This window comes from Ascaphus truei, chromosome 5 (genome assembly GCF_040206685.1).
Source record: "Ascaphus truei isolate aAscTru1 chromosome 5, aAscTru1.hap1, whole genome shotgun sequence".
NCBI classification, from domain to species: Eukaryota; Metazoa; Chordata; class Amphibia; order Anura; family Ascaphidae; genus Ascaphus; species Ascaphus truei.
The window spans coordinates 61432657-61456929 of NC_134487.1; the positions used below are offsets into that span (position 1 = coordinate 61432657).

The 24273-nt window shown below is 41.0% G+C and overlaps 1 protein-coding gene across 1 annotated transcript in view; it reads left to right on the forward strand.

The window, feature by feature from the left end:
• Positions 1–24273, forward strand: part of LOC142495038 (V-type proton ATPase subunit S1-like) — an 80600-nt gene that overhangs the window by 38419 nt on the left and 17908 nt on the right. Inside the window, exons 6-7 of the mRNA XM_075599900.1 lie at positions 1549–1634; positions 23820–24055. Coding sequence (XP_075456015.1) covers positions 1549–1634; positions 23820–24055 — 322 coding nt within the window. The remainder of the gene's footprint in view (positions 1–1548; positions 1635–23819; positions 24056–24273) is intronic.

Genomic DNA, 24273 nt, shown 5'->3' on the forward strand with positions numbered 1-24273 from the left:
CATATGACATCAAGCCGAGTGGGCACCTGAATAGTACAAGCGCAAAAGTTCTATTCCCTTTTAGCACCTTAATACTGGAAGGTGTATTAATATTGATAGCTATACTGGTCCTGGCAAAATCCGGATTCTTTTACAGACAGTAATAGCTTTTATACCAACAGGGCTGAAGAAGTATAGTAGCTTAGTGGTAAGAACATTGCCACCAAAACTGAACTTATGAGATCATCAGGCGAGATCTCATATGGCAGCACAATTCTATGTATATCAGCATACAACACTATAAAAGATAAATGTTTATATTGATGAGTTATGAAAAGATGTAGATTAAAACCTCCCACATCTCTTCTTCATGTCTGATTTATATTCCACCTTTAAGACCCATCTTAAAGCACACCTCCTTAACAAAGAAGATGAGTAGCTCCGTGGCTGATACTTTTCACCTCATACATCGACCTTGGCCGCTTGCAGACGCTCTTACCAGAATGCCCTCCTACTGTCTCTGTACCTTCTTCCTACCTACCAATTAGATTGTAACCTCTTTAGGGCAGGGACTCCTTTTACTAAGTGTCACTTTTATGTCTGAAGCACTTCTCCCCATTATGTGTTATTTGTATTATTTGTTATTTATATGATTATGTCACGTGTATTACTGCTGTGAAGCTCTATGTACATTAGTGGCGCTATATAAATAAAGATATACATACATACATGCATGTTGTGAAAGCCCATGCATTAACTACGCATAAAGTGACTCAGTGTAATTAGATACAACATGCAAATCTTCTGAAACGAAGTACTCAAGACTTGGGTTAGACACTACATAATGTCTGAACACAGGACAACTATGATATTCAATTAAGTAATTGTGTTAACATTAGGGAGGTATGAAACATTCTTCTGCCGGCAGAGTTACATCAAATTATCCGTAAGTCATTTGACTGGCTAAAGTTAGAATTGCTTTCTTGAGCTGTGGACAAAATCCCCTTAGTATCAGATAGAAAGCTGAAAATAAACCAGCACATAATATATAAGATATATTTATTTATTTATTGGTACAACAAAAATCTCAGAATTTGTTAGAGAACGGCATCTACTGGGGGATAATTCTTAAGCTGCAGAAGAAAAGATTCCCAGACAGCAAACTGTAATTACATTGTAATGTAATTTTACACTGAAGGCATTTTGGTCAATCAATGTGCCACGGAAAAAAAATAGAAACGCTGCAGATTGTTCACATGAATCCACAATAAAATTATAAAATAATACGGTATATTTCTCAATATGTTGTGAAAACCTGCAAATGGCAGAAAATAGAAAATAAAGCTTGTTAAATAGCTGTTTCTTGTCCAGCACTAATTAAAGGTGACGCCCCACTTAACCAACAAACATGGAACAGTGAAATTACCCACCAGCCCTGTAACAACTGTGCAGAGTCTGATATAAGTGAAGTGTTTATAATCTGCGCTACATTTCCGCAAGGCAACTTCAGTCAGGAGCCCAAATAAAAGCTAATTAACCCTGAACTCATAATTCATTTTCTACCTGCAGATGAACAAATTGGAAGGCTTACTAAAGAACTGATAGACACAGGAGTTGAATTTTTGGCAATTTACACTGGACTGAAACCCTCCAAGGTAAGTAAATACTTGCAGATGTTTATGGCATGCATCTTTAAAATAAATGGTGTATAATATTAAAATGACCTACAGTATTTATGGGCAGAATCATAGCAATAGTTGGGACAGAGTGACATCCAACTTGTTGGGACTAACGTGGGGGTAGGGGAAGGTTTTCCAAAGTCTGAATAGAATTACTATTATTTTAATGAAATAAAAAAATGTGAAATGATTAATCATGATTATATATATATATATATATATATATATATATATATATATATATATATATATATTCTGATAAATTTGGCATACGGTTAATATAAATGCAGTTGATATATACTAGATTGCATATTAACATGCATTCCTTGTCGACATATATGCTAAGGATAAATTGATGCTTCAGGGTTTTGGTCTTGGATGAGAATGATATATTATTCCTATGGTGTAAAATGCAGGTCAGCTGTGGAAACATATAGATTATTCACTGTTAAAATACCAACTTGGTGAAACAATGATTTACAGTATTGTCTCCAAGGAGGCTGATTTGTGTTGCTACCTAACAAGCACATATTTATTAAAGTATCTCAATAGAATATATATTACCTGAAAAAATATTAGAATATCCCTACAGTTTTATTTCCGTTCATTTACTTATTCATTGTATTTGTTTCTGGCATACAAGTCCATTTCCAAAACAGATACAATTTATTCCTTAAACGTGAAAAGGTTGAAGGACAGTCTTTTTTTTTTTTTAACATTTTTAATGTTATAAAGAGATTGTTTTGAAACCCCCTGAAAACAGGACAGCACAAATATTAGTGTGGATGCCTGAAAGGCAAAGCCAATATAATTTTTTTTTATCTTTGATCAAAAGCGTCCTCAAGTATTCTCAGGAGACACAAAAGCACCTTTTAGAAAAAAAAATGTATGTTTGAATTAAATAATTGGAAGGCCCAGTAGCAAAAGTAACAATATTAATATTGATATTATACCACTGCACGTATTTGAATATTTCTATGTGAATATCTGTCACTCGGTGGGTATGTATGTCCTACTTTAGACCCCGGTGTTTACAAACAGAATCTCCACAAAGGAGTAAATCACTAGATCACTGGTCCACAGCCACTAATTAAAAATAACCTTAAAATACACTAGAAACATAGAATTTGAAGGTAGATATGAATCCCTCGGCCCACCTAGACTGCTCATTTTCCTATCTCCTGTAGACCCTCAGACCCTACTTGATCCTTGGCTTTCTTTCGGACTTATGTCTATCCCAAGCAGGTTTGAATTCCATTACTGGATTACCCCTACCACCTCTGTTAGCAGGTTATTCAACTAATACACCCGCCTTTCCAAGAAAGATTACTTTCTCACATTAACCATTACCTGCCACCCACCAGTGATAGAGTATGACATTTTGTTCTAGCACTTCTCTTTCTCTGCAATATGCCTCTCCCTTGTACTTTATTGAAACCCTCTATATATTTGAAAGTTTTTATCATTTCCTCCATCTTCTTTCTATCTTCTAAGTTTTACATTTTAAGGTCCTTTAGTCTTTCTGACATGTCTTCTGCTGTAGATCATGCACTATTTTAGTAACCCTTCTTTTCACAATCTCCAATTAGTCTAGGTAAGGCCTCCTCAATGATCTAAAAAAGTGACATCACCACCTATCTCTTTCTGCAGATAATACCTCCCCCTATATAATGTAATATCCTGCTGGCTTTCCACATAGCTTTGTTACATGGCATCTCCTACTCCAGATTAACCAGAGTTCCTGCTACACATAACGTTACCCCTTATTGGACAGATCGAGCACTATGGATCTTTTACTCTGCTGGTCTACTAATCTGCACATCATTATTACACTGTACTGGAACGTTACCCATTATGGGATAGATTTATTTTTGAGGTTGCATTTATTTGTCTTGTAGCTGCCTTGCTAATCTGAATATTATTATAGGGCTTTCCTGCCTTTTGTGCTTTCACACTAACCTGACACTATATAAGCCTTGTGTTGTTTAGTGTGGTGCGCCATTCTGCACACTTTTATTATAACCACAAGGGAGAGTTGTGTGGTAGGGTGATAAAGGAAGTACCGCAGACCCCCCCCTGGTCCCAGAAGAAGGGTCTCACCCCCCCAAAAAAACATTGCCCCCCTTGTTACTCATTGCACCTGTTTCTCTTTCGTTTTCCCTGCTTTCCCCCTTTCCTTCCCCCTTTTTCCTTACCCCTCCCTCCATTTTTGAATGGGTTCTCTTTTGTATTTTTGTATATACATATTTTGTATTCTGTGTTACTCTTAGTGTCTGTGTTTATGCCCTATCTTTATACCTATCACTATTGGTATAGATTAATGTTGTGCTCTCATTGTTTTCTACCACAGAGTACTCTGTGGGGCTCTGTAATTCAGTCAAATATATATTTATTACTTATCCTCAATAACTTATATTCTTGATTCGTCCATTTGGGTGTTAGTGTTAGAGTAAAAAAGTGGCATCAGCACCTATCTTTTTCTGTAGATCATATTGTATTGTATGTCTTTATTTATATCGCGCCATTATATCGCGCTTCACAGCAGTAATTCACGTGACAATCATATAAATAACAAATAATATGAATAACACATGAAGGGGAGAAGTGCTTCAGACATAAAAGTAACATTTAGGAAAAGAAGTCTCTGCTCCGAAGAGCTTACAATCTAATTGGTATGTAGGAAGAACGTACAGAGACAGTAGGAGGGTGTTCTGGTATGTGCGTCAGCAAGGGGCCAAGGTTAATGTATGAGGTGTTATTTATCAGCCATGGAGCTACTCGTATGCTTCCTTAAGCAGATGTGTTTTGAAGTGGGTCTTAAATGTGGATAGAGAGGGCGCTAGTCTGATATTGAGGGGAAGGGCATTCAGTGAGAAGGGTTTAAGGCGGGAGAGGGCTTTAGATACAAAAGGGGTAGAGAGAAGACATCCTTGAGCAGAACGCAAGAGTCGTAATGTTGTATAGCGAGAAATTAGGGCTGAGATGTAAGGAGGAGCAGAAGAGTGTAAAGCTTTAAAAGGGAGGAGGAGAATTGAGTGTGGTACGGGATTTGATAGGAAGCCAGGAGAGTGATTTCAGCAGGGGAGATGCTGAGACAGATTACGGAAATAGTAGAGTGATTTTGGCAACAGCATTTAGGATAGATTGTAGGGGAGACAGGTGAAAGGCAGGAAGTCTGGACAGCAGGAGGTTACAGTAATCGAGACGGGAGAGAATGAGGGTCTGTGTCAGAGTTTTTGCAGTCGAGCAACAGAGGAATGGGCGTATCTTGGTAATATTGCGGAGGAAAAATTATATTTTATTGCTACCTTTTGAATGTTAGAAGAGAATGGGAGACAGGAGTCGAGTGTGACCCCTAGGTAGCGTGCTTGGGCTAAAGGGTGAATGATAGTACTTCCATCTGTAATGTGGAAGGAGGAAATAGAGCCAGGAAGAAGTATGAGGAGTTCTGTTTTTGCCATGTTGAGTTTAAGGCGGCGGAGGACCATCCAGAATGATATAGCCGAGATACATTCAAAAACTTTAGTCTGTACAGCAGGTTTAAGGTCAGGGGTAGAAAAGTAAATGTGTATGTCATCAGCATAGAGGTGATATTTGAACCCAAGAGATGTGATTAGGTAATCTAGAGAGAGTGTGTAAAGAGAAAAGAGAAGGGGTCCCAGGACAGATGCCTGGGGTACCCCTACAGAGAGATTGATAGAGGAGGCAGTATTAGCAAAAGAGACACTGAAAGCACAATGGGAGAGGCAAGAAGAGATCCAGGATAGAGCTTTGCTACGAATACCAAGAGTTTGGAGAATGTGAAGTAGAAGAGGGTGGTCCACAGTATCAAATGCTGCAGAGAGGTCGAGTATTATGAGCAGAGTGTAATAACCTCTGTCTTTGGCAGCATGGAGGTCATTAGTTATTTTAGTGAGGGCTGTTTCAATGGAGTGAGCAGTGCGGAAGCCAGATTGTAGAGGGTCTAGGAGAGAATAGGTGTTGAGAAAATGGAGCAAGCGAATACAAGACATTCAAGGAGTTTAGAGGCAAAAGGCAGGAGGGAGATGGGTCAATAGTTAGAAAGACAGGTAGTGTCAAGCTTGCTGTTTTTGAGTAATGGTATGACTGTTGCATATTTGCAGGAAGAGGGAAAGGTACCAGAGTAGAGGGAGGAGTTAAAAATGTGTTTGAGCGTAAGGATTATAGAAGGAGCCAAAGGTTTTAGGAGATGGGAGGGAATGGGGTCAAGAGGGCAAGTGGTAGAGGACGTAGAGGACAGCAGCAATGACACATTTTCCTCTGTAACAGCGGATAAAGAGTCAAGGAATGCAGAAGGAGAGTTAAGAAGAGGTGTAGGATGGGAGGAGGATATAGAGGGGATGGCCTCATGTATGGATTCCACCTTTTCCTTGAAATAGTCGTCAAAGTCCTGAAGTGAGATGGAGGATGAAGAACAGGCAGCAGAGAGTGGTCTGAGTAGGGAGTCAAAGACAGAAGAGTCGGCGTGGATTAGACTTGTGCGTCTTGATTAATAAAGAAAAATAGGTTTGTTTAGATTGAGAGAGGTCAGATATAACCCTATATAACCTAACTTCCTGCCGGCGTTCCACATTCCTTTGTTACATTTCTCGCCTACTTTTAGGTCATTTGATATAATGACTCCCAGGTCCCTTTGATCTGCAGTAGTTGACATTACAGTGCAATAGTTTTATATTCTGCCTTTGCATTTTTGTGTCCCAAGTGCATTATTTTGCACTTTTGGCACTAAATTATTGTTGCCACGCTCTAGACCACTCTTCCAATCTACCTACCTGTAAATACTTAACAGAATATAGGGTCAATCAGCACAACTACTACATATATAGTGTGTCACACTCCTTGCATTCTGGGTGGTGTGGTGATGTGATTCAAAGCAGCAGATGAGATGATCTTTGGATCTTTGGATGAGATGATCTTTGGATCCTTCCTACAAACTAAGTATTCACAGGTTACATTGTAGCTATGGGACTCCTTTTTTTTTTTCATCCTGAAGGGAAGTACCATTCTTACCGTATGTAGGAATGGGCCAAGAAGGGCTAAGTGCCCGAGACGTAGCCGCCATCCTTGATTTTTGGATTGTGTTTTCCTTTTTTGTGTTGTTGCCTTTGTGGCAGTGTGTAGCCCCTTTTTTTTAACTTTATTGTGATATTTTTACTATGTAGATCAGTGTCTTCCTTGTCCCCTTCCCCGGTCCTCCTGGGTATACCCCTCTCTGGGGGAGTATTTGTCTGGGTAGCTGCATCCTGACAGTGCCCTGTGTAGTATGCTCTATTTATGAGATTTTTTTGCTCTCTTTGCTTTAAACTGCTTTGTGTTTGACCTCTATTGGTGTCACAGCTGTTTATGAGTGCTGCAGGTACTCTTTTACTTTTCTAAATAATTAATCATTTAATGCACTCCTTCTTCTGGAGAATCATGTGCAAAAAGGAATACTTTCCCCACCAGACCACTTTTTTTTTTATTTTTTTTTATAACTTCAAGTTTATTGGAATATTTTCAATATAAATAGCATCGCAATACAAATAACACGAACATTCACAGTATTACAGTCATGTACGATACTGCTACATTCTCCTTCTGGAGCCACAAGTGTTCATGCTTTGCACATGATATCTCTAGAACCAGTTGGGATATTTATGGCACCAGACCACTTTTAATGTCACTAATAAAGATATTAAAGAGCACCGGTCCCAGTACCCTGACATACTCCCCTGGCCTTCCCCTCCTATGAATGTTATCCCTCTACCACAACTCTCTGTCACCTATCCTTCAACCAATGTCTTATCTATACTACCACCTTAGGGGGCGGATTGTATGGGCTATATGTATCAAGAGGTAGTTATGCGCTGACGCAGAGGTGTGAAAAAAAAGCATTTTTCTTTTCTGAAACGCAACATATTTCTGAAGGGTATTTCTATGGTTTTTGAATTTGGCACATTTTCCACTAGTATTTTGCACTAAAAAAAGTCTTAAGACGATGGAGAAAACCAATGCTTTTAATACATAGACCTACGCCACTATGCAAATGAAACTCTGCTCTAACGTGCTCCATAAATTCCTCATCTCGTCAGACGCAGATCTACCCAAAAAGAACGTGCATTAGATTAAAACTTGGCGCTGACTTGCACGGGTATTTTCAGTGCGAGTTGTGACTAATTAATGACTTTGCACCGGAATATGCCCTTTGATACATAGAGCCCTACATGTGGCGAAGCGACCGATCAAGTCATTTGCGGCTGAAATTCATCCAATAACGACTTGATCTGCCGTTTCGGCACATGTAGAATCAGCCCATAGAGCCTAATTCCAACCTGCATAACTTATATAGATAATATGTACACAATGAATGTCTAATATGTTGTGAAGCCATCTTCTCCTTGTTCAGGGAGCTTTAAACTCAATTCATACAATTGGTGAAGACAACATCCCGGGTAAGGGGAAGACTTTTTCACATCCAATTGTGAAGGAGCCAAAATATCAAATAGTTAAAACCAATAATTTATGAATTATAGCTTAAAAACATAATTTCTTTTTGTGCTGTACATATATCTACATTTGTAAAGCTTTTACATATATCCAAAGTACAGTTGGTCCTCGCTTATCCAATAGAATGTGTCCTGCAAACCGCGTCGGATAACGGACCGTCGGATTGCGGGTCCATGATAATCCATGGCAGTGACCGTCGCATAAGCAGTTCTGACATCGGATAATGCATCCAGTGGACAGCATTATGCAGCGTCAGATAAGGTGTTCGACAGAAAGTGGACCGTTGGATACAGAGGACCACATGTACATTTAAAATAGAAGAGAAGGTATAATGCTTGTGATTGTACTGCAACGTGTTTAATGTTTCTACATAATATGGAATAATGTTGGCCACTTGCTTTACTAACACATGATGTTGATACATTGCTGCATGTATCTACCGTACATTAAACATATCCTTTAACTTTGAAGCTTCACTATAATATACATTAAGTTGGAATCTGTTCCATAACATACCGGTACTGTACAGCACCTAAAACTTCTTTTTACCAGAGTAAGGTACAGGTTTCAGTGTTCAATATTGTTTATGATTGCAATAATAGAGAAATTATGCTAATATATTTAACATGTTTGTTTTTTTTCAATCTGGGTTTTCTGCATTTTAATATTGATGAACTTTTAGCAGTTTAAAATAGCTTTATTTGTTGCAAAGTGATTACTGTTTTTAGTTGATAATGAAGGCAGTTCTTCGCTACATAGTATCTGTAGCATACATTGTCATGACACTCGTTACAATAGTCTTGCAGTGAGAGGTACTGTACTGCCAGCAACCATGGTGGCAAAATAAATAAGCCCCACTGCGTGCTCAGGACAATGGCAATTAATGCCAGATCGGGTACAATACATGGTGTCGGAGCTTGACGAATCCCTCTGACAGTTCACTGCAGGCTACTATTTGGTCAGTTGGCAATGTAGTTTTTATTGTTACAACTCTGTGATCCATTAGGTTGGAAAAGGATTAAACTTTTATTTACCTTGTGCTGTAGCCACATGGAAGAAGTGATTGATAGGGAGAGAAAGAAAGCTGGCACACAGTGTTATTGACATAATGTGGCCTCAGCATGAGAGGTGGATGCATCTGCCATTACTTCCCAATGGCTACTCTCCCAGGTCTCATTCTGCTCAACTGACACCACTTTGCAAGCTTTTTGGAGAGACAATAGAGAACAATAAATAAACCCAGAAAACCTTTATGGTATATGTAGTTTAATGCCTATATATTGTCCACTTCCGATATCTTGTTTTATTTTCAATGCAAACAGTTAATTACAATTGTATAGTGTATGATATTATAATTTCACTAAACATGGCTAACATCGTTTCATAGCAAAGATTCATAATTTATAATATAACTCAATGTCACTGTATCTCACCTATATTTGCAATTGTTTAACATTGGTATTCTCCAAATGTGCATCCCACAATAGTCACTCTACTGTCATTCTGAAGAAAATAACCATGTTGCTTTTGGTGGGACTGAGGGATTAGAATTTCTACCTGTGGTTGTGTTGCTGGATGCATCCTGTGGAATATGTGATTCAAACACCAATTACATTCAATGTATTGTGGGCAGTAACAAGGTGATATAGAACTAGATGTGCATATACAGTATTAAGTGCTCAATCTATTAACATGTGGTGGTTAAACCACTATGTGAAATATACAAATATAGTGATTACAGTATATGTGTAAGTGCCACACGTGAAAAATGACCCAATCAATAAAAAACAGGGAAAATTAAAGAAAAGTGATCCCAACAAAATACTGTAAATTGTGTTAAGGGATGGCTGCCTTAGGGCATAACAACAAGTCTCTCCATTGGACTTGTATAGATATTAAAAGTACAAGAGAGCATATAGTCCTTGGCGTGCTGAATAATGAATAATACCAATCCTTGGTCGCAAAACAGTCCTTAATTGCAATAGTGATGTCAGTCTATTTGCTTGGAGATGCTTGTTTGGATTCCTTAGTGTTAGATGACTCTAAAGACATAAGAGGGGAAACATATAGACCATTGCGCAGTAACCTCTAGGTAATAGAGTGCATTCGCTCTGCAGCTAACTACTTACATCAAGTAAGTGGTATGGGACCTTGAAAGGTATCTTTATCTATGGGGTGCTGGGCTGGATAACTGATTGCCACAGGTTCCTCAAATGCTTTCACTTCCACAAGCTCTCCCGATCACATTACCCATGAAATGTATCAAATCAACATAGAATGGTATTAAACAAAATGTATTAAAACGCGCAAAAACCACATGAATTGCACTCACATATTCAAGGATCTTGCTGCGTAATTACAACGTGCCGTCCGCAGCTTGTGTACTCAGAGCATGGCGCCAGTAGTTGGGGTCAGATCCACACCTCTCTGCTCCTCGTGGTCACAACTCCACAATCGGGATCCTCCTCCGATGACGTCACCACTGCGCCGCTGCTCTCTTTCCAGTGCTGACAGACTCACGTTGCATACGCAAGAATAGGCTCCACCCTACGCGTTTCGTGACTGTTGACGTCCCTTCATCAGGGGTATGGAGCACTGGCGTTCATGTGGATTTATTTATAGCACACAAAATTAACCCTGTCACTCCCATTGAACGGATGTTGCCCAGGAAGGCTGGATAATACATTTTAAAAATAATCACTTGAGCCCTACAATATATGGCCATAACATACAGACCACCTTTCTCCATCACAGGATTAATCTCTTGTATGCCCAAGTGTCTATACTAGACAAAAGGTAATAATACAATAAAGTTATAAGTAATTAAAAACATTATTAACATTGTTGGCAGACTGCATTAAATATAGATTTGAATTAATTTTACATTTTAGCAGTAAGAGGTACTGAACAGAAAACCTGGCACCTTACATGCAGTGTTGAATTCCCTTCAGTAGCAGTCATTTGCCTAAAAACTACTGTAAATCAGTGACTCTCTAATTGTGATCCATGGACCACTAATGGTTCAAAAAAACTTTAATCGTGGTGCCTAAAGCCCTAAAAATTTGTAATCAACTATCTTTCATTATTGCCAACATATGCACTTAAAAGTAAAAGTAATGAGCACAGCTAGTGTGATGTTCTTCCAAAGAAATACAGTGTCAACATTGAAGTAAGTATGATAAGGAAAAGTCTAAGAACCAGTGGTCTAAATTAAATTAACTGTTACTTTAAGAGCTTTAAAAACCAATGATTTGCGAGTGTGTAAATAGTCTGTGATGATAAAATCAGATTTGTATACGCTAAATAGACATGACTCAAAATAGAACACAATAGCTCAGATCTTGCATCATTATCGAACAGTTCAAGTTAATACGTTTGTTATAAAATAATGAAGTTAACTACTGATTCAATAAATCCGGTTATATCTGTTTATCTTCTCCGAGTGCTATTATTTTATATACAGTTATTGATATTGTAGTTAATCATTTTGAGAAATGATAGTAATATTGTGCAAACGTTCTCATTTATTTTGAGTAATTTTAATGCACAGTGTTCCACCTTCACTCAGAAGTGCAGCGACTTAAATATATACTGGAGCTTTATTTAAATGAATGAATACTGCTAAGTATCATATTTTCAAATGATTTGTATGTTTATTCATTTAGAGGTAACGCTCAATGTATTACTTCCTGGTAAAATATATATTTTTATAAATATGTAAAATTAAATTGCAAGCATAACTTGGAAAAGCACAATAATGATCACTGATTATTATATAATACGCCACTTTTGTTAGGGGCTAATTCCCAACGATTGATAAAATAATAATAGGGACTATTTTAAAAGTCCTCACATGCATATGTTTTTTTTATTTTTTAATGATTTCAAATGTATTAACTAAGAGAACTACTAATGTAGTGTCCAATAAAGCCTGCAATCAGGATAATAAAACGAGAGTAGTTGTAATTTGTATGATGACAATGTTTTTGTTTAAATAACCAAGTTGGACGGCATATGTTACAGTTCAACTCTTTGGGTACAGTATAGATCAATGTACATAAATATGTAAATAAAGTATAGGCACTCATGATTTGTTCAGAAAATGTTGTTCATGGGTTCGCCGGTGTATTACTTTTTTCTTTTACATATCCTATGAGCAATCTCATGCTGCCAGAAGAGCCGCTAGTCCATTTTTATGATTACTTCACCACTTTCATTATTATCCTACTACTTTGTCATTACCACGCCTCCTGATGGCACTGCCCACCCACATATGTCATTACCAGACCCTTGACATAAAAAACGCACCCCCTTCCCTCTGATGGGACGGGTTCCCTGCTCTGGAGGTGAGGAGGAGTCTCAGGCAGGTCTCACACCTGTCTGAGGCCTAGCCTAATGCTCAAAGTGGGAAGCCCTTGATAGCATTGGCGGGACCCTTGATATACAGTAATGTGCATTTTCATCCATTGAATATGACCTTTAGTAATAGATCAGCGATTTCAACCACTCAGAAGGTATGATACACCTGGCACATGAATAGGGCCTTTGGCGTGCCAGAGCCTGTGCCATACCAAGTACGTGAGAAGGTTATTCTAAAGGTTAACTTGAAGGCTAACTTGAAATGTAGGTATTAGAGTGAAGGGCATGCATATGATGTTGTCTAACACCTCCCTCAGACATGAATCACGTCATTCTCTTGTAATCCTATCAGGATGGCCATACACGGAAAACATTCCAAGAAAGATAACATGGTCTCTGCACAGTGGAGCATTATAGATTAAGAAGAAACCACTTCCACCTGATTTCAGCCAGCTATTGACTACTACTGTATGCAAAACAATGCTCAGCCTAGCTTTACTTATTTCTCTAGAATAATAACATTGAGCGGTTGGGCACTGTTAACCACTGCCCAGCTACTTGTTAACAAGATTTTAGCACTATATTAACACTACATTTCATAATCTTTCCATGCAGGTTATGCAGACACGTGGCTTTTTTTTGTTTCAACATTGACTGATATTCCCTTATTTAAACGATTCCTGGTTTTTTTTAAACTACTAGTATTCATTATTTAGCAAATTAGAGATCTATATTGTTTCTTTAATACAATGCAAGAGGATCCTAGCCGTGTACAGTCAATGTTTTCAAATAAACGTATGGGTGGGATTTATCAATGTATGCTTTGCACAACATTGAATTCTGTTTTACACTCACAGTGTATAGAAGTGTAGCCCCGGTGCCTTCCGGCTCCCAGAGACCCCCCTCCTTTGGATCAGCACGGTTGCGGGTGCAGCCGGAGCCAGCGACGGGCCCGCCGGCTGTTTCCAAAGGTGGGGGCCGGAGCAGGGAGCGGTCCGAGCCTTAGGAGGCTCGGCGGCGCACCCGGCTAGCGGGGGCCGCCATTATTGCTGTGCGCGCATGCGCAGTGATCGTGCATGCGCAGATAGGTTACAGGAGTTGCGGTGGCCATTAGGGAGTCGCGCATGCGCAGGAGAATCGCGCACGTGGCCCCAATGTAGGAATAGCCTCCTAGGGACTACAAATCCCAGGAGGCTAAGGGTGGAAGGCACCAGGTGCCTCAGCACAGCCAATAGGGCTGGAGGGTTGCCCTGTCAGGGATATGGATACATTTCGCGGGGTTTTGAGGAGAGAGTCAGTCAGCGCTAGGAGCAGCTAGGGGAAGGAGGTAGGGTGCAGGAGTCAGTGACCCCCTGCACTAGGCCAGCAGCCCCCGAGGCCCCAGATAGCCCTGAGCCACCCAGTAGTGTGAGTTGTGTCAGGGACAGGCTCCAGGTTAGTGACCCTGCCCCTTCCTATCCAGAGCCAGTTAGGGACCCAGCGGACGCGGCGCGTTCATCCAGAGTTTTGGGCTCAGACCTTCGCTGTTGCTGCAGCAGCCATCCGGGTGGGATCGCCCCGGACAGTAGTTCCTGTGTTCAGCCGTCCTCTGACCCTTTGCGAAGCTCCTTGGCAGGCCCGGGCACTGGAGTGCTCGGCAGGTAACCCTCACCAAGTGCACCAACGATACTATATTAGATTCACACGGGACCAGTGGCTGCGCAGTCACACATATCTATCTCACTTGAAGGGTGGGAGACATATTGTGTGGGGTTACTGGACACGGGGTGGGATCACCTGGTGAAGGGGGTAGCGTCCTGCGAGACGCAGTAGTTAGTGTCTCCTCTAGGGAGGGACACCTGTTGATTCTATGCATGAGTACGGTTGCACTAGTAAAGGCATTGGTTGTTATACATGCTGTGTGAGTATTAATATATATTGTCCTGCGAGGAACCACTCCCCCTCTGGTGGGAGCCATTGCAGGTGGAGGCGCTGCACCAAGTACGAGGGTACTCATATTATACGTGCCCCAGGTTCCCCGTGGCTGAAGCTCAGCCCTCCTGTGAGCCTAACAGGTAAAGCACCACACCTGGTAACATTAGGTTCTCCGCACCTACACTCTATCTGCGATTGGGTGGGGGAATACCCGTTACATAATATTGGAAATAACACTGTGGTTTCCTTAATTCATCAGATATTCTATTTACTCTAGTGCAAAAGGGAAGTAAAACATTCACAGAAGCGCAGGGAAAAATAAGCAATGGTAAAACGTTTAACTGTCTGCTTGTGTTAGCAGGGAAATATATTTACTCTTAGCAATCATTGCTTGTGCATAGTTAAGTGGTTTCCAACATGTTAAATAATTAGCAAGTAAAGGCAAATCTCTGGGGTTATCAGGTTCAACCTTTCTCAAAATAAGTACGGTCCTCTAAGGATATATTGTAAGTGTAAAGAACATGCTTGTCTTCAATAACTCATTCAGCAATATGTATCAAACATTCTTATGTTGGGCCAATCAGAAGTGTGCAGTATTTCTATTTGTGAATATTTAAATTAACGCGCAATATTATAATGGGAACAATGCATTGAAATAAGTTGTGATTTGGGGAACGATTAAATTGCATTCTCCAGTAGACTGTAACCAGTTGGTTGTAAATCATTATACTAACTCGAGCAAATAGTCTCACTTAGTCCATGAAAATGTCTTACAATGTAAACATTTCTTAATAATGCAATGTTATCCATAGTTCATAATCTATATGCAATAACATGAATACGGATACATGTATGGATTTGTGAAAGAATGCTGTGTTAATTTATGTGGTCCAGATTTACTAAGCAGCGCACACCTAACCTAAATATACAAGTTTAAATTCATCATTATGATGATACAAATCTAATGAACATTAGGTAATATGCAGCAAAAACTTAATTAGGTGTGACAATAACATTGTGTACTAGCGAAGATGTGCACGTCCTTTTTAGTTAATGATCCTATTACTTTAGTCTTTCAGTTTCTTAAATTGCGAAATGAGTGCAACACGTGATCATAACAGCACGTTGTGCGTGGTCCAGTAATGGCTGTCTTGTTTTTTTGGATTAGCCAAATAGGTTGAAGGGGATGGCAGGACAAAGAAGGAAAAGTTCAAGAGCAGGTAGAAATTCCTTTAGCAAGCGTTCCTTGTAAAGGAGTCTCGGTATTCCATGGAACGTAGAAAAAGGACACCCAAGGTCTGTCGGCTGTATTGTGTATTGTGTATTGTATTTAGCAGGTGAAGGGAATCAGTGATGCTAGGTATCGCATACAGTAGATTATTTTGACTACCATTGCTGAAAATAAAGGGAATGTATTTTATACTGTATGCCATAACTCGTTTTTTTCTAATATGAGACTAAAGTCAGAAAGACATCAGTATTATTGAAACCTTGATTTACGATGGCTCTCATGTTATTTTAATTAAAATAAAAAAACTTTTTATTAAAATAAAAAAACTTGAGACACTATGGGGCCTATACACTAAACTTTGATAAGTTCAGTGCATTGCCCAGCGGGTTTACATTTTCTTACTGCACTATAAGAAATGTGTGTCAAAACGGTATTCACTAAGAAAAATCACATGTTTATTGTGTGCACTACTTTGTGGGTTTCTTCCCCCAATAGTTAAAGTACCACTTGTGTTTGCTTAAAATGCAGCCTGGAAGAGCTGCATGGAAAGAGCTGCATCTCCCTGCACAGCTCTTACAGGCGATTGCACAGTTTAATGTTAATTTTAATAACAGAGTATTGAAGCAGGGGGTCTCCTGAGCTGTACCGTATAAATTTCAGCCTCGGGGACCCCTTGCTTCCAGAGTTACATGAACCAATGTGACGTCCAGTTCGAGATGTCCCCATTCGGTTTCCCAGAGGTCGCTCTAAAGTGGCCTATGTCTATGCCCTGCTGACGGGCGACGCTCTCGCTTGGGCTTCTCCTCTCTGGGAGCACAGATCTGAGATAACTCAAGACTACCCCAAATTTTGGCGAGCGTTCCAGCAGGTCTTTGACACGCCAGCGCGTAGGGAGACTGCCGCTTCTTCCTTGTTTCATCTCTCCCAGGTTCGCAGGTCGGCTGCAAGATACGCCGTGGAGTTCCGCACCATCGCTGCAAAGACTTGGTGGAATGATGAAGCCCTCTTCGCGGCATACTGGCAGGGATTGTCCGAATCCCTCAAGGATGACCTGCCAGCTCACGCTCGTCCCTCATCTCTAGAGGATCTCATTGCCCTCAGCATCCGGATGGACCAGCACGTTCAAGACCGACGCCAGGAGCGCCAGCGTCCCTGTTTAATGCTGCCCTTGCCTGCTTCTCCTAGGTCTCCTCCCTTGGATCTTCCTGCGTTGAACGCTCCCGAACCGATGCAAATCGGTAGCCAACAGCTTTGGACTGCTGAGAGGACACGCCGCCGAAATGAGGGTCTCTGCTTCTACTGTGGCTCTCAAGAACACCAACTACGTCACTGTCACCTGAAACCGGGAAACGAGAACGCCCAGTAAAGGTAGAGGGGCTTTTACTGGGCACCATCACTCCTTGCCCCTCTTCCCCCAAAGAGCTTCCGAATAGAATTCTTCTCCCCATAACTCTCGAGGGTCCCAATGTCTGGTGTGGCAAGACGGCCTCGCGGCGGGGTCAGTAAGACGCTTGACACGATGGGAAACTTTAAACACTAGTGGTTTATTAGCCACAACCAAAATAAGTACGGGTGCACTGTCCCTTTAAGAAACTACTTTCTTGCAAATTAAAGCCTAGTCCCGTTAGGGACACTAACTCACTTCTTGAGCCCTTACTAACAGGACAGCCAGCTAATCTGGTCATGCCCAAAACATGCTACACAAACGATATCCAATAAGCATAATAAGAATAAAGTCTTATCTGTTTCAGCTTCAACAGCAAACAGGAACATGGTTCCGGGGAGCAAGCTGTGTCCAGCCTCGCAGCAATGTTTTTCTTTATCCTGGGTTGGGGTCCCAGCTGGTCCCAGCAGCAAAGCTCCTCGCAGGACTGGGGACCAGAGCAGCAGCAGATGCTACGGCTTCCAAGCCGGGAGAGTTCTCTCCACCTTCCTGTGGAAAAACAAGCTCACCTGTGTGAGCAACTTCCTGCTTTTTAAAGCACTTGTTTCACTCATGAGTTCAGCCCCTGTTTAATCAGTCCTCAGCTGTGCTTTCTCTGTATGTGGAGATTAACACTCAGTGATCTGGCTGCAGCATCTCTCCATTCACTGTCACAGCCTACTGAGTCAGTGACTCTGTCACACTGGGTAGAAGTTGAAGCCTTCATTGACTCCGGATCTGGTGGTAACTTCTTGGATCACGACTATGCCTGCAACAACCAAATTCCATTAGTCAAGAAGAAGTCACCCATTGGCCTTGAGGCTATCGACGGTTGACCGTTCCAACCAGAGTTCATTATTTGGGAATCTGTTCCTTTCACCCTGACCACCACGGATGGTCATAATGAGATCATCATCTTCGATGTCTTCCACTCACCCACTGTTCAGGTCATTTTGGGATTGCCATGGCTCCAGCTTCACAACCCGCTTGTCGATTGGACTGACGAACTACCAATCCAGTGGGCTCCTACCGTGAAGAAGGCGGTCATCCCTCCCATTACCGTGCTCGCTGGTCTCGACACTTCTTCACCTACTCTCTCTACCCTGCCTGAGGTATACCATGATTTTTTAGATGTCTTTAACAAGACTCAGGCTGAAGTCCTACCACCTCATCGTTCGTACGACTGTCCCATTGAATGAATTCCTGGAGCCACACTCCCCAAGTCTAAGTCATATTCCCTTTCCGTGCCTGAGACCGAGGCTATGGCGACTTACATCCAGGAGAATCTCAAGAGAGGGTTTATTCGAAATTCGAACTTCCCCGGCTGGGGCGGGTTTCTTCTTCGTGAAAAAGAAGGATGGCTCCCTAAGACCCTGTATCGACTTTCGTGGGCTTAACAAAATTACAGTGAAAAAACGGTACCCTCTTCCTCTAATTTCTGAATTTTTTGACTCTATATTTTCCAAACTTGACCTGAGAGGATCTTATAATCTAATCCGAATACGCGACAGTGATGAGTGGAAAACTGCATTCAATACACTTACGGGTCATTATGAATATCTAGTGATGCCGTTCGGCCTCTGCAATGCCCACGCCATCTTCCAAGAATTTATGAATGACATCTTCCGGGACATTTTGGGGGGTATTTTCGTCATAGTATACCTAGACGACATCCTCATTTTCTCCAAAAACCTGGAAGAGCACATTCGTCACACCAGGGTGGTTCTCGCTCGGCTTCGTGCTAATAGCCTCTACGCGAAGATGGAGAAATGTCTCTTCCACCAATCATCCACAGCCTTCCTTGGCTATCAAATTTCCGATAAAGGCTTCAGCATGGATCCTGAGAAATTGAAGGCTGTTCTAGATTGGCCGTTGCCGAATTCCCTAAAAGCCGTCCAGCGTTTCCTTGGGTTTTCAAACTACTATCGGAAATTCATCCGTAATTTCTCCACTATCGCTCTACCCATTACTGCTCTTACCAAAAAAGGGGCTAATCCAACAACATGGTCCCCAGTGGCCATCAAAGCCTTCGAATTTCTCAAAAGAGCTTTCGTCTCCGCTCCCATCCTTCGGCACCCGAACACATCTCTCCCTTTTACCCTTGAAGTTGACGCTTCTGATGTGGGAGCTGGGGCAGTACTTTCGCAAAGGTCATCTCCCCAAGAAAGACTCTATCCTTGTGGATTCTTTTCTAGGAAATTCTCTTCGGCCGAGAGAAATTATGATGTCGGGAACCGTGAACTTTTGGCTATCAAGTTAGCCTTGCAAGAATGGAGACACCTCCTCGAGGGTACCAATGAGCCAGTAGCAATTCTCACCAATCGCAAAAACTTATTGTACATTGAGGGGGCTCGTTGTTTGGGATCCCGTCAAGCACGTTGGGCACTTTTTCTCTCTCGTTTCAACTACACGATCTCTTATATTCCGGGTACCAAGAATATCAAGGCCGATGCACTTTCTCGCCAGTTTTCTACGGAGGAAGGATCTAACGAATCTTCGGAGACTATTCTTCCCGCAAAATGCATTATTTCTGCCAATAATTTTTGATATCCTGGATGAGATCACTAAAGCCCAGGCTCATATCCCTAGGAGATTTAAGGTGCCAGAAGGACGTCTGTACGCTGCTCCACGTTTTCGCCACGAGATTTTGGAGTGGGGGCATTCTTCCAGATCTGCTGGTCATCCAGGCTTCAAGAGGACAGTGGATCTTATTAAACGGACCTTTTGGTGGCCTAAGATGAGCAAGGACATTTTTGATTTCACCAGAGCTTGTCCGGTCTGTGCCCAGAGCAAGTCCGCCTGACACAAACCACCCGGTCTTCTCCTGCCCCTTCCTATTCCGGAACAGCCTTGGAAGCATATTTCCATAAACTTTATTGTGGAACTTCCACCTTCCCAGGGGATGAATACGATCCTTGTAGTAGTGGACAGATTTTCCAAGCACACACACTTTATACTACTCAAGGGTCTCCCCAACTCAGCTACCTTGGCTGACATATTTTCTAAAGAAATTTTCAGCCTACACAGTGTGCCACTCACCATTGTCTCGGACAGGGGTACTCAATTCATGTTTAAGTTTTGGCGAGCTTTCTCTCAGAGACTTGGCATTTCCCTTCTCTTTTCCTCGGGTTACCAGCCACAGACCAACGTCCAGATGGAAAGAATGAATCAGACCTTGGAGCAGTATCTAGGATGCTTTGTGTCAGAATCTCAAGACAATTGGGTGGATCTATTACCCTGGGCGGAGTTTGCAATTAATTCACTGGCTGCCAGTGATCTCGCGGCCGGACACCGACTCTCCCCTTAGCAGCAGCCTGAATGTCTCAATCTGTCTGTACCACGTCGAGATTCCGACAGGCCTCCCTCTCATGCCGTCGCACGCCGGAAGCAGAGAGCGCTGATGTCAGAGAGGCCCGTCGACATGGGACAGAGGATAAAGTCATGCAGGCTGCTGCTAAGGGAGAGCCGGGGCCTGACCACGAGAGGACCGCAGACGGACCTGGCCAGAGGTCGGGCCCAACTTGCATTGCTGGCTGGCCGGGCCCCCCGACTCACCGGGCCCGGGACGCCAACCCCTACACACCCACCCTGTTGGCGGCCCTGGCAACACGGGGTTAGACGCTAACCATACTAGTAACCCTCTAGCATGTGGAGTTACATATATACAGTATATATATATATATTTATATATATATTTATATATATATAAATATATATATATATATATATATATATATATATATATACACATATTGTGTGTGTGTGTGTGTATGTGTGAATATATATATATATATATATATATATATATATATATATATATATATATATATATATATATACATATATATATATATATATATATGTATATGTATGTGATAAAAAATCACCACCCTGAGGAAGATCCCCCTGTGGGATTGAAACGTTGGAGTTATGTGCTGTATTTAATACATTAATTTTCATTCACCTGAGTGCTGTCTCCTTTTTGCTGGTATGCGGTAATGTATACATTTATATATATATATATACACACTGAAAAAACAATGTACAAAATGCAAGTGCACTGCAAAGTTATTGGGATACAGACATTACCATGTTTACAAATATAAATGCTAGAATAGCATAATAGCACAGTAATGTAATGTTAAAGTCCATGTTAATAAATCATCATCCTCTGCTGTCCTGCATTAACCTGTTCATGTTGTTGCCAAGTGATTAGCGATGTTAATGAAAGCACCCGTAGCTACAAAAGAATAATACTGCCAATGAATGTCTCATTACGTGGGATAAAGGAAGAGAGAATCCAGGCACTCCAATGGTCTTTGCTGAAGAAATTTTATTTTTATTTTTTCAGGCAGGATCGACATTTCGGTTCACCCTGGGATCTTTGTCACAATAACCTTGCCCAAGGTCCCAGAATGGACTGAAACATCCCCCCTGCTTGAATAAACATTTTTTTCTGAACCAAAGACCATTGGATTACCTAGATTCTCTTTTCCTTTCCTACATTAAAGTTCCCTTCCTGGCTACTTGATCCTGTTTGCACTCATGGCAGGACTATTATAACACGAGTGCTCCTAAAACCTGAACATTGTTATTACTTGATATGAAAGAATCCCGACTGTATATACTGTATATTGCTAGTCAATGTGCAGGGCTCATTGTGAATACACTGGCCAGTGTTAAATGTACTGGTCAGTCACATTAGTTAACAAATAGACCAAACTTCTCCGTGTTCTGTATCCTGTTACCTTACATATCAGACCCGATTTCTGTGCTGTCCATTGGTGTGGTCCCCTAACTAAACAGGCTTAACTGCTGTAGTACACCAAGGTCTCTGTGTGCGAACATCCGGGTTATCCAACCAGGGACCAATGTACTGTACGCTGACAGCACAGAACAGGGGTTTGAGGGAGCATTGCGAAAGGCTAAAACATAGCCTCTCCAGACCAGATGTACGAATGTATAAATACATTTACATTTCCCCTTTGTGAGAGATGACCATCACCTAGCAATTTGAGACCGTACAAGTGTGTTTTTATTTCCCTGTTGATATAATAAATCATTTTTGTGCCAGTGTTGCATCTGGATTTCCTTTTTTAAATATATGTATCGAGGCAAGTACATTTTTTCATGATGCAGTCTACTTTATAACCCTTTTTTTTAGGCATCGTGGGGTGTCATATTCTTTATTTTTTGAGCTGGTTATTTGAGTGGTAAACCCCAACTTATTTATGTTATTGGGGTGGGACTGACAATATGGGGACTTGAACCAGGACATCTTGTTTTTTTTTCTTTTTTAAATACTTTAATAATTACTTAGCTGTCGAGTGAACATTTAATGTGTGTAGGTAATATTTTACCTTTTCCCCGATTTTTGTATCTAAATGTTTAGTTCTGTAATGATTAAAATAGAAGTTAAAATTGTACAGGTTAGTTTAAAGTCAAACTACTGTAAGACACCTGGTAAAGCAGTGTACATACTGTACTAGAGATATCCAGCTGGCATGTAACGTATGAGTTATGACTAAGGGGCTCTCAGATGGGACGTTTTCGGTCAGAATTCCCTATTGAAGTCAAAATTGTCAGTAATTTGTTCTCTTCCTATAAAATACTGTTTATGATATATAGTGCAAACCCATTCTGGAGGACATAATAGTACTTAACACCTACAGTACTGGAAGGTTATTCCACCTCAGTGGCCACGGACACTCTTGAGCACTTCTGTATCACGTGACCTGCATCTGTTCTGGCCGTTGGGCTGGAAGGGACGAGGAGGGGGTGGAGAGCCCCTTCAGTATAGCGTGCGATCGGCTTTCCAACAGAGCGATTTGCTTATAGACCTTCAAAAATTAGTAGGGGGCAATGACGTACGATGTACATTATAAGGACCCTGGTACTTAGTTGGAAGTCCACTTTCTGTCATTAGGGCAGGGAAGGGGTTAAAGGAGCAGTCCCTTCTTTTGACCAAAGTGTTCTAAAAGGACAGACATACAGTAGCTGAGGGGTTAAACCTGGGAAATGTGAAAAAAACCACCTCTCAGTTGTTAAGGTTAGTTTGTAAACATGGTGACCTTAGATTTCCTCTGCTACTCCATTTTGTTTGATGTCAGTGAGTGTTCAACAGGAGGCTGCCCAGACAAAGCCCCCCATTCTCCTCCCTCACTTAACTTTATTAGCTCTCTGATAAGGCCAAGGTGCTCTAAGAGTAAAGAAAACACCTGGGTCCAAATACAGAAAAGGGTGCTAAGCTTTAACTTGCTTTTACTCCCATTCATACGAGAGCTGTGGCATGCTACAGCTTAGCACCCTTTTGTGAATATGGGCCTTGATTGACAAACACCCATTCAGAGGCACCAAAGAAAAGTAATTAGTGCTTAATTGCCAATTAACCGAAATCAGCCAAATCTACGCTTTTAGCATGGTTTCATTTGTTTAAGATGCCAATTAGATTATTACAAGCTTTACAAATATTATATTAGGTGTCACCAAGGAGTGTGCCTTTAAAAAGACTTGACTTAAAGGTTGGGAGAGATGGGGCTTGGGGTATACGAAGTGTGATGTTGCACCAATATTAAATTTTTACCCACAATGCCTATTATGTAAAAAAACCAAAAAAATAACAAAGAGAAAATCACATATTGCATAGAAATGATGTCTGTATTGGCTAATTGATGTCAACCAGTGCTCTGTCTATAAAATAACTAATTCAATACTATTTTTATACTAGGTTTTTAGAAATGTTGATTTTGCACCCAAGTTAGGACGGCAACTCCTGGCCACTGATACCACAGTCCAATATCCTCCATTAAATGTGACAAATGGTACAGAAACGTGTATTTTAATATACGCCAAAAACCTCCTCATCACAGCAAATACATCATTACATTTTGAACTAGCAAATGTGACATTTGAAGCTAAAACTGCAGACTCCTCGTTATCAACGTGTTCTTTCGACAATACCACGTAAGTGACCACTAGAGTTTGAAACTGAACGGAATAATGGAGTTTGTATATCATTAATATTGTACCTTTCCCTGATTTTTGTCACCTAAGTGATCTAATTGTTAAATTCTTAGTGCTTTATTAGTATAAGTGTTTTATATGTTTAAAATGTATCCACAGAAACAACAGCTGTATTATAACTACTGTATTGAACAATAGAGTTTCATGCTAATAATACA